Source organism: Vanellus vanellus (assembly GCF_965231255.1).
Source record: "Vanellus vanellus genome assembly, chromosome: 3".
Taxonomy (NCBI): Eukaryota; Metazoa; Chordata; class Aves; order Charadriiformes; family Charadriidae; genus Vanellus; species Vanellus vanellus.
This window is the reverse complement of record NC_138907.1, coordinates 102,593,421-102,616,257: the sequence shown is the minus strand read 5'-3', so window position 1 is coordinate 102,616,257 and position 22,837 is coordinate 102,593,421. Positions and strand designations below refer to the sequence as shown.

The 22,837-nt window shown below is 41.4% G+C and overlaps 1 protein-coding gene across 1 annotated transcript in view; it reads left to right on the top strand.

Annotated features, from left to right (window-relative positions):
• The window catches only part of LRRC1 (leucine rich repeat containing 1), a gene marked incomplete at its 5' end in the record, with an annotated part of 73,719 nt that overhangs the window by 37,602 nt on the left and 13,280 nt on the right, over positions 1 to 22,837 (top strand). Inside the window, 6 exons of the mRNA XM_082481870.1 lie at positions 11,526 to 11,582; positions 13,143 to 13,206; positions 13,956 to 14,030; positions 15,879 to 16,023; positions 18,930 to 19,048; positions 20,129 to 20,212. Coding sequence (XP_082337996.1) covers positions 11,526 to 11,582; positions 13,143 to 13,206; positions 13,956 to 14,030; positions 15,879 to 16,023; positions 18,930 to 19,048; positions 20,129 to 20,212 — 544 coding nt within the window. The remainder of the gene's footprint in view (positions 1 to 11,525; positions 11,583 to 13,142; positions 13,207 to 13,955; positions 14,031 to 15,878; positions 16,024 to 18,929; positions 19,049 to 20,128; positions 20,213 to 22,837) is intronic.

The window sequence follows — 22,837 nt, the reverse complement described above, 5'->3', positions numbered from 1 at the left end:
TTGGATAATAATCCATGGTGTTATATGATGGAATTTAGCTGGACCTATGTGCTGTATATGAGATCTGTCAATAGTGAGCAAATATATATATACTGGTGATTTATTCTACTACATTTGGGCTTGTTTTGGGAAAAACTTGAAGTCCCGGTGCTTGCTGCCAGTCTTCTGGCTGCTAGTGTATATGGAAACTTGGAGCAAATCATCCTAAATTCTTAGTCTTATATTCTTGTCTGGGAAACTGCCTAATACAGCCAGTGAAATCACTAATTTGTCTTAATGTAGTGCAGTGATCAGTATGTATTTAGTATCCCTTTTTTTTTTTTTTTAAGCTACCTACTTAAAATCTTGTGGCACTGCAAATTTACCCTACTGTCTTAAATGAGGAAAGCAACAAAAGTAATGGCAAATGTTTTCCAAACGGCAATACTTTGAAGGTTAGTTAGGACGTTCTTCCTAATGGCAGATAATAGACTTGAATTGCCTTGCGGTGAACCATGAGTGGAAGCGTGGCTTCCTCATGAATGCAGATACCCAGTTCGTTTTTCACATGGTCTGATGTGTCAGATGAATGCCGGCGCTCAGCTCCACTGTCCCAGGCCGGTGTCTGAACTTGTTCAAGCCATTGATATCACAGAATCACGGAATTTTCAGAGTTGGAAGGGACCTCTAGAGATCATCTAGTCCAACTCCCCTGCCAAAGCAGGATTGCCAGAGCACATTACTCAGGACTGCATCCAGGCGGGTCTTGAAAATCTCCAGGGAAGGGGACTCCACCACCTCCCTGGGCAGCCTGTGCCAGTGCTCTGTCACCCTCTATGTAGAGTTGCTGTTAATATTTTTCCTGTGCCATTAACAATTCTTCTGCATAGACCTGTTATATTATTCTTTTCCTTTGTGTTGCCAAAAGGAGTGTTTTTAAAGGTCCCAACTGGATGTTTGAAGAATGTAGGCAAGGCCTCACTTGAACCTTTTGCTTTCCTCTTGCTTGTGCGTCGCCACGCTCAGTGTGTGTCAATTTTTCTTCTTCTGTGTGACCGCTTCAACCTGCTTATCCAGGACTGGCATATGTGCTGAAAGTTTTCCCTTGTTAGGTGAAGCATTCCTCTTTTAAGCTCATGTATTGTTTTAGGGCACACTAGAAAGATGTGTGGCGCATTTCTTTAGGACTTGATAACAGACTAGATGTCTTAATATTGCCGGTGCTATTTTTTGTCTTTCTCTGTGATTTGTGTTCTCTTTAACTCAGCGTGTGGTTGCTGTCTGGAGTAAAACAGTGAAAGCTAATGCATGTGAGATAATTTAGCTAATAATTAGGTGGGTGCAGCTTGGAGCAGGAGTTGTCCTGTTGGCTAGCTGAACCATTTGGAGAAACAAGTTACACAATTTAAGCTGCGAGTGGGAGTGTCTCTTACAGCATTTCTCAGCCTAATGAGAGCAAGTCTAATTTACTTGCCTATTCTGCAGGACTGCGTGTGTCTGTAGAGCTGCCCAACGAGCAAGCATAACCTGTTCCTCCCAGCGTGGGTAGCATTTAGGAATTTCCACTTGCTTCCAGGATTTTTCTTCAATACTTCCTTATTCCTGTTAACACCTAAAACACGGGGCGTGACTTTTTTCCTGAAATTCCAAAATCAGATTATTTCCATGTAAGGGTATTTGGGTAAATCAAGGTGTTTGTCTGTAAGGTTTCCTAGGGCATACCTTACCGTAGTATGAATAATCTAATGCCTGTCTGTCCCCAGCACCTTCTCTGTCCATATGCGTTCATTCTGTAGTGTTGGCTTCAGGGTTAGTTCCCCACCCCCCCACACCCCCTGTGATGCTGGCTTTTTACTCACAAAGATGTGGGAACCTAGAGATCCATACAGTGCTCTCGTGGCTTAACATCTGGAAAGAGAAGAGAGATTGTGTCAGCTTTGTGTGTTTATTTATCTATTTGTGGTTCTTAGGCTTGAATGAAGTCCAGGTACCTTCTTTGGAAAGCCTTTTATGTGAGTCTCTGATGTTTAATCTAGCATGGGACTCTCAGATGGGTGCTGCGCAAGGAATAGGCCCTAGTTAAAAACCCAGCCCTTCCAGCATGAAATGCCTGTTTGAAAAAGACAGTTATCTGTCAAACTCTGTGGGGACAACAAAATCAGCAAGTTCCTTTAACGGCTGAAGCAAAGTGCCAAGCTTCACTACTGTTCTTTAAATTATAATTTAAGGCCTGCTGCCCATCAGCACGCCAAACATCTAACTCGTATCCAGATTTTAGCTTTCACCTTTTTTTTCAGCAGTCTTGTCTGTGCCTGGAAAAGATAAAGATTACCTCTTTTTTTTTTTTTTTTGGATGCTAAGGTTTAAATTATGAGATTATTACTGACTGGCAGGTAGAGCGTTTTGGAAGTTCCCTTCCTGAACTCCAGCATGGCAAATAAAAAAGCTTTCCTCTGCCATAGAATCTTTGCTTATTCCCCTCCTAAGATGTACAGATGGTCTCCTACTTGGACATGATCTCCAAATCCTGAGGATTCAACAAAGGATCGTAGTAATATCATGATTCGTAGTATCCCCATCATTCACAGCCTCCCTCCCTGCCTTTTTTTCAGAGAACTGTACAGTTCGTGATGCGAGAAAGTAGCATAGCTTTACTTTGGCTTAAGAGACTTTTGATGTGGGGAGGGGTGAATTTCCTTAGATGGGAAGGATATTCTTCTGATACCGATGACTGATGAGTCTGGTTTACCCCCAAGCTGCAAGCAGGCTGCATGGATCTGTGGACCTTACTACTGAAAGGGAATTCCCAGGTAAGCAGAGGAATTTTCCTCTTAACATCTACAGCTAGCAGGTAGAATGCTGAAATGGGCATTTCATTATGACAGTGACATAATGAAAAGAATAGAGCAAATGTTACTGCGCTCACGAGCATTGTTTTGCAGAAAGATTTGTTATAGGCATGCTTTTCGAGATTTGTGGAACCACAAATATCCAGAGATTTCGTGTTAGAGAAACAAAGTCACTGACCATGGTGGTTTTTTATATATGTGTGTGTTTAATTCTAGAGGTTTTGAAGTTTTTCAGCAACTTCTGAACTCAGAATCTTTAACGTTGATCTGAATAGGGGTAGCTGGAGAATAAAAGTTCCTCAAAGGCAAGGGTGATGCGCTCAATGCAGACGATCCAGAAGCAGATCAGAATGGCGTGCTGCTTCTGGTAAGGGATTCCTGGGCCAGTCCTTGACTCTGTTTTTCTTAGTGTACGCTAAGATGCCTCAGGTGTAGATTACGCAAATGGTAGCATAACACAGAATGGCAAATGCTCTTAAAATTGTGTGGAACAGGACAATGTAATTCTGTTTTAAGGTTTAGCATAATAATGCCTGATGAAAATACGGTCCTACACGATAACAACAAAAGTGATGGGGAGGCTTGTCTTGCAAATACATAGAAGGACGACTGCAGGTGGTCTGGCTAGGCTGATATAAATAGTGTTAAAAGCTCTCACTCTGGCTTATCTGAATTTAGCATGGCAAGTAATATTTACAGAGTTTGAGTAGGTAGAGCATTCGGTGTTAATCACAGCTGTTTGCTAAATGGCAAAACTGAATGTTAAGGAACTGGAGAGTTTATTTCGAGAACACTGCTAAACAATGTGAAAGTGAATGCAGTGCCATCTGGCCTTTAAATAAGAGATGGTGCATCTTGTATGTTACACAAGGAAGAAATATTTAAGATACGTTTAGCAATATTTTTTTGAAATAAAGCAATTCGGTTTTTGTTTAAGTCACTGAAGATGGACGTTGCATGAGTAGAATGGAAGAGAATTTAAAAGTGAGATCTTGTTGTAACAGTGAATTGGCCCAAGCTGTTTCAGTCATCTTGATGAGCAAATTGGAGAATGTTCAGTTAAAGCATTCAAAAGTGAACAGGCTGAGCCGTAGTTATGAATCTCTGTTCTTAATGATGTCTTTTGAAGGTCATAGGGAGTTCAGTGTTCCTGTCCGTTTTTTGGACCATGGTCATTGCTCTGTGTGTGGGAGAGAGAGACTAGAACTGATCCGAGCAACTTGAAAACCGATCTTATGTAGAAAACTAATCTTAATTAGCAGTTTAGACTATTTCTGTTAAATATTGAGGGAATTCCTTGGCCATAAACTGTAGAACTGTAGAACTGTTTTTAAAATTAGGATGTGACTTGCACTACTGGCCATCTGTTTAGTCTTTCCTGCAGTTAGTGGCTGACAGGATACTAATGTTTTTTATCCTTCTGTTTTCACTTGTGGAACATCTGTAGCTTTTTACCAGCCAATTAATGGTATTAACAGCTCAATTCAAGTAACTGACTATGCAAATGCTCTTCCTTCTGGCTTTCAGTGTCTTTGTCCTTTAAGTCTAGGATGATGATATTGTCAACTTTCTTTTCTGCGTATTTAAAATCAGTCTTCCAAGAAAGGACTATTTTCCTCCCATAATTTGCATCCACTTTTCCTATCTCTGTAGAAAATTGCAAGTATTAGGAACATAATCCTTGCTTTCAGGTTTTCTTGCTAGAGTTGTTCTGACTCGAGTACTGTCCTGCTTGTGAAGCTCCAGAAGTGGACTGCTAAGGAAAGCCTCATGTGCCTTTTCCCTTGTGCACTTTAGACCTAAACTTGAAAGAATACAAGTTACTTCAAGTTGCTTTGCCTCCGAAAAGAAGGAGGGGGAATGCTCTCAAAGATGGCTCCTAGAAGAACCGTCTTTAGCAATAGTGGTGAGACATAATAACTGATTCATCAAAACTAAATCTGGTTACCTTGCTTTGCAGCAGTTTTAACAGCATCCCTTGTATTCTGAGGTAAGACTGTAAAACGTGTGAAGATAGTTTGCTTTGAAATGGATAAGTGCCCTCATTTACGAAATTAATGCTTCCTGTCTTTTCTGGCTCACATAAGAATTTCTGTGATTCAGTAGCTAAGAATTTGCAAAAATTGTTCTCCCCTATTCCATGGTGTGGGCTTAAGGTCTCTCTCTTTAAATTCTATCGGATTATTCTCATAAAAATTCATTAGTGCTCTTCTTTGTCATTCACACTGTAAAACAGGTTTCCATAACCAAAGTGTAACCACAGAGGGAGGAGACTGGTTAAAGCTGACATTTAGAAAAAAAAAAAAATGCTTTTAGCTTAAGCTAGACTTTTTGGAGAAATGATTTTATTGAGAAAAGGAAACTGGCTGCAATTCTCTACTATTTGTAGGTAAAATTCATGGATATGAATTTTAAGGTTCTTTCATGATAACTTTGTCTAAATATATGCCAGCATTAAGCAGTAGTTGGGAGCAAAATAAGCATATAGTGTTGAATGTTTTAAAAAGGAGGGCAAAATGCATACTGGGAGCGTATAGACCATGAACTACATGGTTATATGTTCACAGAACCTTAGGAAATTCAGGAAGCATAATCCATCCCTGTAAGGCTAATTTTGGCTTTTGTTGCGTCGTTACACGAAAAATCCACATGGAACTGGTTCTTCATACACCGAGGAAAGATGTGGTGCTGGCAGGTAATGTAACTGTGTGTAGGTGAAATAAGGCAGACTCAGGGAAGACGTGAAGTGGTAGTTAGCTCTGGAAAGGGGTGTGTGCTACAGAAGCTCTTGAAACCACCCAAGTTTAACCACCTAATTTCAAAAAATCATAGAATGGTTTGGGTTGGAAAGGACCTTCAAAGATCATCTAATCCAATCCTCCTGTTGTGGACAGAGACACCTTTCATTAGATCCAGTTGCTCAAAGCCCCATCCAACCTGACCTGGAAAACTACCAGGGATGGGGCATCCACAGCTTCTCTGGGCAACCTGTTCCAGTGTCTCACCACCCTCATTGTAAAAAATTTCTTCCTTATACCCAAGCTAAACCTACCCTCTTTCAATTTAAAACCATTAGCCCCTGTCCTGTCACTACAGGCCCTGGTAAAAAGTCTCTCTCTATCTTTCTTTTAAGCCTCCTTTACATTTTGAAAGGCTACAATAAGGTCTCAGTGGAGCCTTCTCTTCTCCAGGCTGAACAACCCCAATTGTCTCAGCCTTTCTTCGTAGGAGAGGTATTCCAGCCCTGTGATCATTTTTGTGGCCCTCCTCTGGACCTGCTCCGGGCGGGTCCATGTCCTTCCTATGTTGGGGGCCCCAGAGCTGGACGGAGTACTCCAGGTAGGGTCTCACCGGAGCGGAGTAGAGGGGCAGAATCACTTCCCTCGAGCTGCTGGCCACGCTGCTTCTGATGCAGCCCAGGATTTGAATAGTGTAGGAGTTGGGAGTTTGGAGACTGTTCTTTTCAGGCTCTTTCTGCAGTAAATGATGCAGTCAGTAAAGAGAGGGTGAGAGAGAGAGGCTTCTTTTGAGAGTAACTTGGAACAGGAGCCTATCCCAAAGGTATATGCTGTACCTTCAAATACTTATGGTCTGAGTAAGTGATATTTGAGAGCTGGCTAGTGGCTGATTAACCTTGTCATTTCGTTGGGGGGAAAAACGCTGCTAAACATCAGGTTCTCAATGAATTGTTGGTCTGTAGCTAGAAGCCTTGTGGGATGGGAGTAGCTTAATAGCATCCTGTCAGATGAGTGACTGGTCACCTAACTGGTGTGTCCTGGGGCAGGGTCATACATGTTACTGGTAGTTTTATTTGGGCAGTGGTGATGGGCTGTAATATATTCAAATGTGGTGAGTTTCATGCATTCTGTATGCTGTTGTCAGAGTACCACAGTTACCTTCTCATCTCTTGGAAGACCCTTGATAGACAGAAAAAAAGGTTTTTTTCTGCACAAAAAAAAAAAAAAGAAAATGAGTTTGCCTAGTTTAAACTCCCTTCCTTCCCAGTCTAGTATCATGATGAATGTTTCAAAGCGTACGTGCTCTGTAGAGATGCAGGGGCAGGCATTATCAAAGTAACAGTAATCTTCAGATGCTGGCCCAGTGAACTTGAAGTCCTTTGGAACTGGTGGAAATAGCCAGAACGTGGGCTTCATCTCTCATTTCTGTATGCTGCATCCTTGGACTGTGTTCTGTAGACATCACCACTGCTGCATAGAAAAAGTAATACCAGACCAAATTCAGAATCTGTACTGTGTTCTCACCTTAGCCATCCTTACTGTGTAGGACCTTCCTTTGTTCTGTGTAAGTATGGGGACCATGCCCGTTCTCCTGTCTTCGCCTTCTTTTTGCAGTCTTACAAACATAAGGAAAAACTACATTTGGGATTTTACATTCCCATAACCAGATGAAACTAGCTGGAAAGGGTACAGATGGGACCATTCATTTCTGCAGGTGGTTTAGATCTTCATCTCTTCCAGCTTTGCTTCCTTGTTTCCCAAAGCCCGACTTCTTGTCTTGCATGCTCGGCTGTGCGGTGCTCTTGACATAAGGTCAAAATATGTGACTTTTATTACTCCAAGAAGAGAAGGCTGTTGTCCAGTTCCATTGACTGAGCACCTTTAGCTTTTTTATTAGTCCTTTTATCATCTGTCTTCATTTTCTCCTAGCTTTTTCCACGTTTGTCTTTCCACCTTTGTATTTTTAACTTCATTTTCACAAGAACATAGCGTATGTCTTACTGTGCTTCCCACTGCTTTCCTCAGAAGCCTTTGCAGGCGTACCCCAAGGGCTTGGACGCTCCCAGTCCTCTTGCAGGGACTGGTATAAAGATAAGACTGGGATAAAAATGGGATATATAGTGTTGTCTATTGTCGCTCTTCAGGCTGACTTTCTGTCCTCTTGAATAGGGTAATGATGCAGCTTTCCCTGATGAAGTTAAAGCACTAGGATAACTCATCTCAGTTTTGCATTTTATAACTTTACAAGAATATATTTAATGTTTGTGGTACACTGAAAATGTAATTTCATCCAAGCTAACAAGGCAAACATGTCTCTCTGTCTTTTTTCTTTCCTTTTTTTTTTAACTGCAGTTGATGTTGTTTTACCTATTGCAGTGAATTGCTGTTGTCCAGAGAGTTGTCCGCTTTTGAAATGGTTTTATAGGGCATGTTGCTACTGATAATCCCTTTGTAATTAATCCAAAGAAAAACTGACTTGCTGTGGAAGAAGAAGAACATGCTTTGGTTCCGATCTTAGTGTCTGGTTCTAGTCTTACCTTTATTTTGGAGGAGACCGCTGCAGCTGACATGAAGGACTATTTGCGGTGTTCCCTATCTGTAGACTGTGTTGGATTCCGAGTTTCTCTCTCAAATCCTGACAGGAACGCTCAGGGAAGACATCTCCAGCATTTATGGACTACTTTGTTGCTATTAGTTTTGTTCTTATTGATTTCACACTCTTCTTTTCATTCTTCTAGCTCACATGATGGATACCGGTATCTACAGTTACTTTAGGTACAGCTCTGAATAAGCGTATATCTGGTTTGTACTGAAAATGATGCTTTTAGCCATGTTGTACCTTTAAATTTGACTTGGTTCCACCCTTATACTAGAAATCATCTGGGAAGCGGAGATGTGAAAGTTTGTCATAATTTCAGTTGCTGCATCCTCCGCCTGGTTTGGCTGTTGCCTTCTGCTCAGTAATTTCACACACACGCTCAGTATTTGAGGTGTGTGTGGTGGCTTTTGCGGTGAGAATTATTATGATATTAATGCTTTTTACAAGCTTCTGTGAAATAGCTCTTCATGACAGTAGTCTTGGAAAAGTGCTTAGGGGTTTTTTTGAGTTTCTTGTTTTTTTCTTTCTCCTTTGGAATATGGATGACAATTACACTTTCTGGAGAGAATGTGTTACTGAATGAGAAAAGATATTTGAACAATAGCAAGAAATGTAGGATTTTTCGTGCAAATGACTAAAAATCCTGTTTCTTCACATACCTTAAAAACAGAAAAAACGTTAGTGAACATACAATGTGTTAACCCGTTGGTAAATTTAAGGAAGAGCTATCTCTCTGCTCTGTAATGTGTCAAAGATTGGTGCTTCAATACATCGGCATGCCTTTTATATGGCGTTATTTTATATGGTGTTATTTTATATGGTAACTGTCACGTTTCCCATTTTAAATTGTAGCACGTAGATTTGCTGGGAGCCGCTTCTGTAACTGGTTGAAATTTAAGAGTGATGAGTCAAAAATTTCCTCTCGTTTTCTGGCCTGGCTTTCAGATGGATCCACCTTCAACATAATACTTCAGTCTAATGGGGTCTTTGCTGGCATAAACTTCACAGACCTCGTCGCTATTTTACATTACTTGTTGGAGTCCCCTTACATTGGGTTTGGACTCAAGACCTTGGAAGAAGTAGAAGGGATAGATTAAAGGGGTGGAGGGCAGTGTCTTTGTTTTGTTCCAGGGTAGAGTTGTAGAGCACGCTGTGGGTGAGAATAGCTGTAGAATAAAGCATTTCTCCTCCAGAAAGCTGTGTCACTAGAGGTGAAAATGTAATCCCGTAGGTAGCTGACTCCTATAAGAAGATAACTTAGCCTGGGACTGTGATCGGCCACAGTCGGTCTCCGAAACGCACGGTATGCAGTTGGATGCCGAGCCAGCTGTTGGTGGGTTCCCACGAGGGCACAGCCACCCAGGGAGTCCTCGTAGCGCCGCTGCCTTGGGCAGTCCACATGCCTTCCTTGCACCGTCTTGGCAGTCGTACTGGCCCAGGTGTTTAAGGGGATTTATTCTATGTTGGATTAGGGATCTGCGTTACTCTTTTTTGCTGGGTTATTTTTAAGCAGGATCAATTTCCTGAGCTGATTCACTGGTCTGCCCCAGTTTAATGATACGATGAGGCTGGTTAAGGTGGTGGTTCCCAAGTCCTTGCTGTTGAACGTGGTTTTGCTGACAAAGATTTCTTTTTAACCACAGCCGAAGTGGTATCTGATGTAAGAAGAGAAATTAAGAGATTGCACCGTTTTACTCATTGACACTTCAACGTGATGGGGAGGGAGATAAGTAGATGTGAGGTGATCTGCAAACACAAGATTACAAGGTAGCTTGGCGCTGTGCGTGTCCTTTTTGTATTCTCTTGATAAAAGTGAATCATGGGCCTCACCTAATATGAGCCTGAAGAGAAAGTGTGAAATTCAAAGGAAAATTGGAATAGGTTTCTGGCAAACCTGTAAACAAAAATGTAATGGCAGTCTGCGGGTGGCAATGTGAGTAAGAGCAGACCCACGTTCCTCTCGGAGAGAAACGATTCTCCATCGCCTCTTCCCTCTCCTCCTCCTCCACTGGTTTGGTTTACATGAGGATGTCGGATACCATGTCCCATCTTGACTTGTTTTTTATAGTGTTAATATTTGTATGTGAGTTTTCTCTTGTGTCATTGGAACGAAGGCTTCCTTACTACCTGGTTTCTGTCCAATGATTTTGAGTGGCAGTAGCTGAGTTATTCTCACTTATCTTTTAATTGAATTGGTAATAGGTGTCTATTAAAATGTCTTCACCTACATGGTATTTTTTAACTGTATTTCCTCTGGAGGAATGCAGAACCCATTGGGTAAAATGTGATTATTTTAAAAGCTGGGGAGTACTGTTCAGACCATAATCAAAGCTCCTGTGAAATTTAATTCACTGTTTTCTCAACGCAGTATGAAATCAGTGCTTGAAATAAGGATGTATTTTTCAGACGCCATCTGAAGTCAATCCGTGAAAAATCTTCTTTTCCCTTTAATAACTTGTTACATCAGTTATGTTGCTTTCCCTGTTTACATAGTTGTATTGGAGCTGCAATATGATGGTTTTTCTTTAGTTTTATTCACATTATCAGCTGCTTTTTTATTGGGGCTAACTGATGATCTTGTAATTCAGTATGTGAGTATTGTTTGAAGTTAAAACAAATATTTCAGTTTTAAGTGGTCCGAGCACAAGAGCTTGGTTTTTTTCTTTTTTCTAAGGTGTACATACAAAAACATTGTAGGTTTAGATTTAACACATATTTCTGATTTAGTGGAATTCCCTTTTTAATCTAGATTTTGTTTAAGGCCTAGCACGCTGTCCCCCTCACCTGCACACCAGGACAGAACATATTCTGTTGTAGGAAACCACTTATTTGCAGTCACCGTATCTGATTTTTATTTTTCCCTGGGACGTTGGAGGATTAGAGCAGATTATAGTGTTGGGATAATGTCTGACTCCTTGTGTTCCATTTAGTCATAAATAAACCCCTGAAAAAAATCTCAACGTTGCTATGGTGATGTTAGTAAAAGCCTGGGATATGGAGTAAGTGAGCCGCTTAGAAGCGTAATGTCACTTACAGTAATGAGCATGCCGTCGTTAGAACAGTGATGGGTTTACCTGATGCTCTGTAATTTTGGTAGCCCGCGCCAGATTCTGCAAGCGAGTAAGTAAATGCAATTCATATGACTGTGCTCTGTTCAGTAACCTGCCACCGCTGACCTTTTAACAAATAGAAATTTGTGTTTTGTCTCTTCACTTTCTAGCTTTAGTGTGTTGAAGTATCACAGAGAAACAAGCAAAAACTTCCAGTCTTTGTATGCTGCCTTTCAACATGATGGTCTGGTGTAAGCACACACTTTTCTTCCATTAAAATGTGCTTTGTTGGTTTTTTTTTTTTTTCTAGTCTTTATAACCTGGCTTCACTGGAACTTAGAGAAAATTTGCTGACATATTTACCTGAGTAAGTGGCATTTAATGTGTTTCATTATATTAACATAAAATGTTTTTATTCTTAAGATCTACTAACATATGAAACTCAATGACAGCTAGAAAAAAATACTGGGTGTCTGTTGACAACATTTATGAGATACAGCTTTGATTTAAGCAACACCTGGTTACATCCATTACTTCTGATTGCAGGAGCCTGCAGTCTGTATCAATTGCTTTTGCTCTACGTAACTATAAAATACAGCAGCACCAAATCTTTCTTCCCGCACGCATGGAACGAGCACATCGCAGTGGGAGTGGTGGTTTGGGTTGTTCTCATGATAAAATTCCATGCCTGGGAAAATAGGGTAATAGATTTCAACTCTAGACCTTCAGAACATTTAAATAAGCGTTTGTGTTGGGGGCTCAGGAAGCAAGAACTTCCAAAACCTGGACATCAAAGCCTTGGTGACAAATTAGGCCTGCTGATGTCTGAAGTCTGACTCCACCCACAATGGTTTTGGGAGGGCGGGGGGAAGGGTCTGGCTGTCTCGATACTGTCTGCATTGTGGCAGAGGAATCAGTGGTCTTTTGTAAGATTAGTTGGGTGTCTTACAGTTTGGGGATCCTTTTTGGCTGCCTCTTTTTTTGTCTAGTGAAGGAGTTTTCTTCCTTTGCTACGTGGCTGCTTCTTGCAAGAGTTTTGGTGACTCCTGTTCTGCTCGTTTAGATAATCTAATAGATACTGTAATAGATTTAACCTATTTTAATCAGAATCTGTTGCCTAGTTGCTTTGGGGTCCTTTTTTCTTGTCAATCTACCCAGTACCGTGGTTGTGGCTGTTTATAGCAGTGAGCCATAAGGCACTTTAAATGTCAGCGGCCAGAAGATAGGAATTGCGAGCTAAGTTTTGCTGTGCAGTGTCAGAATGAAGCTATCACAAATGTTGACAGTTTTATTGCTCCTGGAAAATTCTGACTGTCAGTAATGTAGCTGATGAATCTCACTAGCTTTCGTGCTGCGGCGGCTTTGGGGAAGGTAAGCAAGAGCTCTACAACAGACTGCTTTTGAAGTAGGAGGAGAATGTTCAGAGAACTTCTTTTACATCCTTTTGGCCTTCCCTCTGTTTGCGTCCTCAAATCCAACCTGAAATACTTCAGAAATGGATAGATCATGTTGAGAAGATAAATTATGGATTTACTGAGTCTTGGGTCATGCTGTTACATGTGATCACTGTGGGGAATTTTTGTCCAGGTGTGTAACTGTAAATTTCCCCTAAAAATAAATCTGACCAACAGTGCTAAACTCTATGGCATTGTCCACCCCAAGGGACCGATGGTTAAAATAAAGAATAATGACTTGATTTGCTATACTAAGTTTTAAGTTTCAAGGGCGTACAGTAATACTGACAAACCAAATTATTTTTTCAGTAAGATATTACTGCAAATAGCCTACGAGCAGTAAAATAACTGTCTGTCTACAATACGTTGTAATTTGAAGTACGAGTTTCAGTAAAATGAGCTCATTCAAATACATGGGGTTTCTGTTGGGTTTTTTCTGATGTGGTTTTGTTTTGACTTATCTCATCTCACAGATCACTTGCCCAGCTGCAGCGACTAGAAGAACTTGATTTAGGAAACAATGAACTTTATCACTTGGTAAGAGATCATGCCACCGAAAGTGCACGTTGGTCTTGTTTTACGCATCATTTAGATTAAATAGGTCGTAGGATGTCCAAAATTGAAGAAAGAAAAATGTATGGAGGGAGGTCTTTTTATATGTACAGACGAATTTTGGCAGTGAGTTGGTACTTCCCGTATCTGCTTAGTCTTGCTCAGTACAATATTACTTTAACCCAAAAAACTGCAGCTGATCTCTAGAAAATGGGAGCGCTGCACAGACTTTTTCTGCGGAAAGAAAAAGGAGTGGAAGAAGGGCAGAAACTCTTGTCTGCACTTGCAGTTACAGTGAACTCACGGGCTTCTGCAGGGAGCTGGACGGGCTGAGCACAGATGAAAGCTCAGCTATTTCCAGGGTGGGAGTAGGAATCTTTGGGAAGGGCTGAGGCAAACTGTTGAGGGCTGTGTGGCAGATAGATCTACCAAAAGATATCTGTCATCTCCCTTAAGATGACTCAATTAAATGTTGGATTTGCAGTGGATTAAGAGTGTGCGTGCAATTTGTTAGTGCATGTCAGGTAAAGTGTGGTAGCTTGTTAAACTATAACAATTAATTTGTATGACAGAGTTCCCAAATGCTTCCAGTCACCCTTGTTGCATTTAACTGTGGTACCTCTAAATAGCGCTCAGAGTACGGATTGGTTTACTCAGACTGTAATTACGGGGTGGCCGTTCGGTTTTTACTGGAAGCTCCTGATTACTTAACATTATTACTTTTTATGTTATAGCCAGAAACAATTGGTGCACTTTTCAATCTTAAAGACCTCTGGTTGGATGGAAACCAATTAGCCGAAATACCTCAGGTAAAGTTGAGCTCCACCAATACTGTTTTGAAGATGCTTTTAAAAGAAAACCTTTTCATTCATACCTAAAGGGAGGTTGTCTAAAATTGAATAGTTTTCTCAGTTAACTTTGCCTGTGTTTGTCTTGGATGTGTAAGGATTTGGATTTTCTCTTAATAATTTCCTCTGCAAAGGATTGCATATCATATCATATCATATCATATCATATCATATCATATCATATCATATCATATCATATCATATGTTTTCGGACATTTTCTTTAAAACATTTTGGCAAAGGAATTGTTTCCTGATAGGCACATTGTTCAGTTTAGAGGATGACACATCCTCTGTTTACAGTCCTGGCCCAATGATCAGGGAACCACTAATTGGCTGAACTAACTCTCACCTGTTGTATGTATCTAAGTCGGAGTTTTGTCAATTTTGAGGATGAGTTGTTGGGGTTTTTTTTGCAGTCATCTTCTTCCATTCAAATACAGTGTTTGGGAGAAATACAGTGATAGAACTGTTGCCATAAATAGAAATTTTGATTTATGCAGGCAAATCCCCATCTGACATCAGTCATGGGATGAGGGGCCTTAGCATTTAAAGCTTACAGTACTCTAAATTCCCGTTCTTAAGAACTGTGATAACATGTAGGATGGTTTCATTTCCCTATTTTTCCTTTCGAGCCAAGTTAAAACCTGTTTTCCCCTGTTCCTCACGCACTTTGCAGTTATTTGCTGTATTGATCTCATTGTCAACAGTGTAACTTGGAAATCAGTTACAGTTTAGTGGGCTTTGTTGAGTTTGTTGTTGTTGTCTTGGCCCAATAGTTTTTTAAGTAGATGTAGTTAAACACTGATAATCATTCATAAAAGGTCAAGTGTGACTTCAGCAGCTGCCTTTGTTGAAGCTGGCCATTATTGTGTATTTTGTCTAATGTCCAAAAGATGAACTTGTAGGATAAAGGATGTGTGTGTGTGTGTGTGTGTTTAATGAAAGATCCTCTTGAGAGGCAAATGCTTCCAAAATAAAAGGACCGATCGTGTGAGTTAGGATCAAGGCTGTCACTGTATGAAAATTTCATGTATGTAAAATTAAAGGACACTTCTGCCGCTGTTCTGTTCTCTGAAAGATGATTTGTGTGACTAAACCGAGAACTATTCTAGAGCGTGTAAAGGGGTGTCTGTGTACATGAGGAATGGGAGGGTGCTCTGATGGCTAATCGGGACAAAGGTATTTCTCTGTCAGACTTTTAAGCTAATTGGCAGATTACCATTGTAAAAAAATTAATCATTAATAATTGTAGGTGATGGCAGTATAACTTGGCAGTTCAAATATGCTTGCTAGAGCAACACTCCCAATTCCTATTTCTACATTTGTTGCAGTTGGGAGATGTGAAGATATGAAATCCCTAGATGTCATGGCATGTTGCTGTATCAGCCAGGAGAAACTAATCCTCATTTGCCTAGGGTTAATTGGGAGGGGCAGACTTTAATTACGTGAAGGTTGATAATCTGCAGTTCTGAAAAAACAACTTTGCAGTCTTGACTGGAGGAAAACTCCAGTTTTGGCTGGTGCTTGCCTGGGTGTGCTCAGCATACCTTGTCTGACTGCTGAAGCCAGCCTTAATGGCTAGAACAAAAAACTGTGACTGAATCACTTGGCTGGTTTATCATATATAAAATGCAATTATTTTTTTTTTTTTTTTTTTTTTTTGCATTTAGAAGTCATACAAAGAATGGCCAATTTAGAGGTCATACAGAGAATTGTTTTTCTTTCTGGAATTTCATTGCGATGGTACATTTTTTAAATTGCTTTGTTACGTGTTTGGGCATGACTTAAATTTTTCATCTTGTATCGCAGGAAGTAGGAAACCTGAAAAACCTGCTTTGCCTGGATGTTTCTGAAAATAAATTGGAATGCCTTCCTGAAGAAATTAGTGGTCTGACTTCTTTAACAGACTTGCTTGTTTCTCAGAATTTACTTCAGGTCTTACCTGATGGTATTGGTAAGTACAAGGTGCATGCTATCACACAGAACCATTTAATCCACGGTAAATTGGAAGTCGTTTGTTTTCAAGTCTTTCGAAGTCTTTTTGTGCAAGAGATGAGCTTGAGCTTGTCTCAGCTTTTTTTTTTTTTTTTTTTTGGCTTAGTATGAAATGCATAGCTCTATTAATTTCACATTTTAATTGTCTGCGTAATGACTATCTTGTAATCCTTTTTTGGCCTTCACTTGATACCTACCCCAACAAAATAAAAGTTAATATATCCTCTCTGTTCCTACTGTGTCCACGTTACCATCATAACTCTGTAACATTGTAAAATTCTAGCTTGTAACATGCTGTAGGTCACTTGATAAGACTGATTGACAGTATCACTACAAAAAAGACTTCCTTTTTAGTGGGGATGTGTCATGATCTTCAGTTGGACAATGTGATTAGTCCTATACTGAACCCAGTGGAAGGCTGTTCCAGCTTCAGCCCGTGGCTCCCCTCCCTTGAGGATCCAAACTACAGCCTTTCTGTGCCTGACCCCTTAAAAGAGGTTTAATAACTGAGGAATGTTTTCTGAAGCATTACCAGTGCCTTTTTTACGGTAAACGTTTGTACCCCTGCAGTAGTTGTGACAAGTAGCCAGCGAGGCATTGTTTCTCCAGGACTCATCAGCTGTTTTTCTGGAGAGTTTCATGTTGCAAAAGCGTGCCTTCTCCTTGCCAGGATTTTTATTTATTTATTTATTTATTTATTTTTAAATAAAGGTGTAGGGGAAGGAGGACTTGTGAATGTGGTTTAACCAGGGATGTGGAAAAGGATGGACAGACCTTCCCCTTGCCTCCATATGAGCCTAAAAGATAAATGTTTTCCTAGAAGTTGAACTTGGGGGAGCGGGGTGATTATTGTGGGTCCTATAGATAACTACTGTGGGTTTGGTAGAGAGTTGTAGCGGCCCTCTCCGACCAGTACAGTTGTGGTACATCAGAAACAGAGCTGTACGTTCTGAAAGGCTGCAGCCCACGCATCCTGCTGCAGGGGAGCTCGTCTGTAACACCAGCTGGTGAACAAGAGGAGCTGCTGCTTCTCGAGAAGCCCGTTAAATGGAGGTCCTTTGCCGGGGAAGGTGACTGTAAAGGGCCAGGCTGTTTCAGGCCAGGCCTTGTTTGCACGTGCGTTTTGTAACATTTTATGGATGTGATTTTGTTACAAAGGCCAAAAAAAAAAAAATTGCTCCTTATCTGAATATAATAGCTTACTTGTGTTTGGAACATTGGGTAGGGCTACAGCACTTACTCGTTTTGTGTAATATTGGAACTTACTATGCGAAAAGGGGAGAATCTGGTATTGTGGTTGAAATGAACGTCACTGGTTTCTGTGGAAGCTCCTGGGAGGAGCTCAGCTGATCACCAAATCCCTGGTCAGATTGGTGGATCTGTAGAGCCCTTGAAGCAGGGGTCTTACCAGCGGATCAGGTCGGCTGTGGCCATGTCTCACCAGGTCTCTCAAGCCCCTAATGGAGGTGGCTCCAGCACCCCTGGCCAGCCTGTGACAGTGCTGCACCACCTCCCAGTGAGGAAGCTTCTTCTCATGTCCAGCTGGGACCGCCCCTGCTGTGATTTGTGGCCATTGCTGTCTTGTCTGCCACTGCGGAGAAGAATTTGGCTCTGCCATCTCTGTAATGGCTCTAGTAGTTGTGATTTGTTCCGGGATGCTTCCTTGGCTGCTTCTTTGCTAGAGTCAACAAAGCCAGCTCTGACCCTCAGCTCACATTTGCCCTGGTCATCTTGATAGCTTTGTGCTGGACCCCCATCAGTATCTCACTTAACTGGGGAGTCGGGGAGGGGAAGACAGGACAGGACATGAAACCGAGCACTATTTTACAGGTGTGGCCTCACTGGTGCCAAGTAGATGGGATATAGTAATTTCCATTGATCTGCTGGCTGTAATTCTCCTAATATAGTCCATCCAGTGTTTACTTTATTTCCAGTGAGAGCTCACTGCTAGTTCATATTCCACCTGGTGCCCACCATAACCGCCAGGTCCTTTCCAGCAGGGCTCCTGTACAGCCCATCACTTTCCAGCCTGTACTGGTGCATGGGTTTATTCCACCCAGGTGTGGAGCTCTGCACTTCTCCTCGCTGAACCTCGGGTTTCTGTTTAGGTTGCTATCTTTCTATATATCAGTCATCTCTTCATGATTTAGCATCATCAGTGAATTTGATGTTCCAGCCTGTGACAGCTATTTTGGACCATGTTGGGGTGGGCAGGGAGGTGTCAGCACCTAGTGATGTCTCCTGAGTTCTCTGCCTTGGGCTCTGCCTGGGTCAGCTCTGCTTTGCACTGAAGACCATTCTGGTACAAAGGAGCAGAACAAGGTGAGCTTTCTGCTCTGAAATAGTGTTTTGTCCTTCCTGTGGAGAAGGCCTTCAAAGGAGTTTGATTTCTATTCCAAAAAATAAACTTGGGTCTCACGTCTGACTAACTGGGTTCTATATTAGGACAAAGAGACCTCAGTCCTGTTTGGGTTTGGGCTCTCACTTCAGTGCAAGCCCTTCTTACTGTGTCTGTGTAGGCGTAGGTGATCTTCTGAACACTTCTTCATTAATAAACATTTATAATTGAGGAAAAAAATAGATAATTTTATCCTGTTTGTAGGCCTTTGGGTAGACTTTGCAATATGCTTGAATGCTGGATATAAATATATATTTATATTTAATATTAATTCAGTGATGTTGTAAACTTGCAAAAATAGTGCAAGCAGCAAGCGAAGCAGTGCTTGGATTCTTTTTTTTAACGTGAAAAAAATATTTCGTTGTGTTAGAGAATTTCTAAAAGTTTTGCAGCAGAATGAGTTTTTGTAATTAAGGCAGGTATCAGAGGATACTAAGCTAAACAAATTTGTTGTTCTTTCTATCCAGGCAAACTGAGGAGGCTCTCCATTTTGAAGGTTGACCAGAACAAACTTATTCAACTAACAGATTCAATTGGAGACTGCGAAAGCCTTACTGAATTAGTTCTAACAGAAAACCAACTGCAGGTAAGCGTGGTCGTGGCTGCTCAAGTGGCTGGTGGTAACAAGATCTCCTGCTAAGTGCTGAATCACTTAGCTCATAAGGCTGCTCACCATTGCTACCGCTAAGGAGCGAGTTTCTTTTAAACGCGTCTTATTTCCAACTTGTTAAATGAATGCTGAAGATCAAGTTGTGTGTGGCAACAGTCCTCCCTTCCAAAGGCCTCTGCAATTACATATTCACTCTTGAATGTTTCATGACCAGTAAGGGAATCGTAGCACCTGGAGTGCAGGTTTCACTTACTTTGTTGTGTTTATAATGCGGTGTTTGTGCCGCGTTGTGTTGTTGCAAATTTTTGCTGTGCGTTATCTGGATCAAACTTGCTGGAACTGAATAGAAGCCCGGAACACTGCAGAGCTGCTGTTTTACTGTTCCTTGCTCTGCTGATCTGCTCCAGCCAAGTATTAAATATGGCATGTGGTCAATTAAAATAAAATCTCAGGCTTCCTTCCATTAGGTGTCTCCATCCTTTATTTTGGAACTGCCTTCATGTGACACTGACACTCGGAGAGTAGAAGTGTTTACAAAAATCTAGGCTTGAGTGTTTCTTAAGTTGAGTTGGTGCTTGGTTGAGTTAGGAGCTTAAGCCTGTTGGAAAGATGCCTCTCCGGGTGTCATTTCATAGCACCTAAGTTAGATGCTGGCCTCTCGATTAGCTATTTAGGGAGCCTAAAGTTAGATAACATGGACATTCTGCATACATGCTTCTGTTAACAGCTGCTGTGCATCTATAATCTTAGTGCAGATATAACTCAGGAGTGAATTTGTGTTAGAAACTGACATTCCTGGACATTTCTTTTGCAAGATAAAACCTTGGATCTCCCTTGGAAGGCCTGGTACTAATGAGGGTTAACTACACTCCAATTTTGAAAATGGATCAGTCTATTAATTCTACTAAATTAAATAAATTCTATTAAATTCAATAAATAATTTATTAAATCTATGAATAAGTCTTTTGAGTCTATTAAAATTAATTAATTTTAAAGTGAGATAAGATTTGTTGTGACTCTGAATTTACAAATTCTGTTTTGGTTTTGTTGGCACAGTCATTGCCGAAGAGCATTGGAAAACTAAAGAAGCTGAACAATTTGAATGCCGATAGAAACAAATTAACATCTTTGCCCAAAGAGGTAAGTCTTGCATAATTAGCTCTCACAGATGTGATTACACAAACAGAAAACTCTTGATTTCAAATGCCTACAAGAAGTAGCAGGCAGCTTTGATCCACTGGGTATTCTTCCCAAACTGATCACAACCAGAAACTTGTTCATTAGATCTGAACAGCGTAAATCTGAACGGCAGCTGTGGTAATTTGGTGGCTTGGAAGTGCAAAATGTCTTTGCAGTTGAACAAGAAGGCTTGGATCTAATTAGCTTGTAACTAGTCATTCCCAGTGTGGGTGACCGGTCCAGCACTCTTTGAAGACTGGGAGTTCTGTTGGTGAATACATTTGAACATCAATATGCCTCTTCTGCGTATAGTATAAAAATACTGCTGGAGTCTTTCTTACCTCACTCTCGTGAGCAATAGCAAAGGGAAAGTTTTATATTCTGAAAAATGATTCAGAGGCTGTTTTGACAGCCTTTTTGGTTTTGGAGCTCTCAGGACTACTTTTGCCTTTAAATATGAGGACCTGATATGACCAAGATCACTGATACCTCAAATCTTACAGCTATGATCACTAGGAATTCTTGTCTATGGTAACAGTATATAGAATGAAATGAGGCTACAATTTCTGTTGTGAAACTAAATATAACGAAGGCCTTACTTTAGTTCAGCAGTAAATTCTGGAAAGAGATCGGGGCAAGCAGCATCCCCTGACTGGAGCACGGGACTGCGAGTTGGTTCTGTTTGCGCTACTGATTGTCTCTAATTTTTGCCCAGGTGGCGCTCCCCCTTCATTTTCCTATCTGTTTCGAACAAGGGACTCTGAGGTCGTAGGATTTGTTCACCACTTGCAGCCACTTCAGGAGCAAGTGGCAGCAGATGGGTGGGAATTGAGAGGAGTGAACGCACACTCTTGCTCAGGCGTGCTTACTTTGGGAGCTTGGACAGCTTGAGGAGAAGGTGTGAGGAGGAAGCAAAGTGGTTGGGAACCAGGAGATGGGGCAGAGTCGATGGTCTGAAGCGGAGGGATCGAGCAGGGGCAGGGGATGCTGCCATGGCACTGGCAGCAGCAATTCCGATGGCCCAGGTCTGAGCTGCGACAGGTCTGTCACCTGATGGGGGCTCCACGATAGCCCTTATTGCTCCTTTACAGACTGGCTTGTAAGTGTGTGTTTGACGGGAGGGGAAGGTGAGGGAGGGAAGAAATGTGAGTACTGCAGCAGGACAGTGGCTCCTCTGCAGAGGTGGTGCTGATTCTGAACAGAAAATTGCAGAGGGCGTACTCGGACGGGTTGCATAAATGGTAGCAAGAGGCAGGACCTTGGGAAAACCATGTTTCTGGGTTGGGATATGATGGCAGTTTTGATCTTGTGCTCATTCAGCAGAAAACTTTTCCACATCTGTACAAAGAACTTAATTTAATACATTACACACGTGTGCTAAGCTATTTGTACTTGAGACTCGTACAATTTTGTGTCTAGTCCACCTTTAAGCAGAAGTGTTCTGCGTTTGTTATTGTGTGTAAAGTTTTACTGACACACTTTATTTCCAGAACGGCCATTCATAGCTTATGTAGTGTGTGAGCACTTTTCTTAGTTAATGAAGTTCGTGGTATTGGGGACGGTGCATGAGGGTGAGCAGTGTGGCTTGGAAGGAGCAGGGACAGGAGCAGGTGAGAGGAGAAGGCTCAGCTTCAGCAGCAGGTAAAGCAGAGTGAATATGGAATGTGCCTTTCTAGGGGGAATAAGAGAATCAAGGGCTCAGTGCAGAACAATAAAGGGATTGATACTGAACAAGAAACTGGGGACTGGGAACCAGAAATGGGTTTCAGAGGTGGAAAGCATTGCTGAGTCGGTGAAGATATCAAAGGGTGAAGTGAAGAAGAACATGTGTGGAGAACATTAGTGCATGTGGGACAGAGGGGAGGGGACATCTGCACAGGGGGTGGGATAAAGTCAGGGATGAATCTGTGTTTGGAGAAGGTGGGTGATGAGGAAATGGAACGTGGTATCTGGAATGAGGTGAGCTGAGGAGCTGTAGAAAGTCCCGGAAATAAAGATGGGAGAGGGTGGCTCCCTGGGAGTTTGGCAGAGAAACAGAGGAAACAGAGCTCCTTGGCATCCACTTCTCTGAAACAGACTTTTTTATTTTCCTGTGAAGGTCTCCCCACCTATCTATCTTTGTCATCAGAGCAAAAGCTTTGAAAATACGTTAGCGTGAGAATTCCAGAATGTTTCATTGAAGTATGTTTTGCTCTGTGGATTTTTAAAATTCTTTTATTTTTTATTTTTAAAGGAAGGCTGGAGGGTCATATCCACCCTGTAGAGCGGTGGATGTGAATTCCCAGGTGGTAATGGTAATAAATAGAAAGCATAAACAACTGATGCAATGGTTTGTCTCAAAAATACTGTTAATATGCACGTATTGCAGAACCTATTCTCTAGCTAATGAGACACTTCAGTTTCAATTTTTCAAGTTTCAGTTTCAATTCCTTGTGCTTCGGCTGTGCAATAAAACACTTTTCCCTCAAAGTCTTTAGATGACCTTCTAACAATGTTGAAATGCTAGTTTCGAAAACAGAAAGAAATCTACTGCTCTCTGCTCGTGTTTCATCTGGTCCTGGAGCTGTGGGGTTTTTTTGGTGTAGT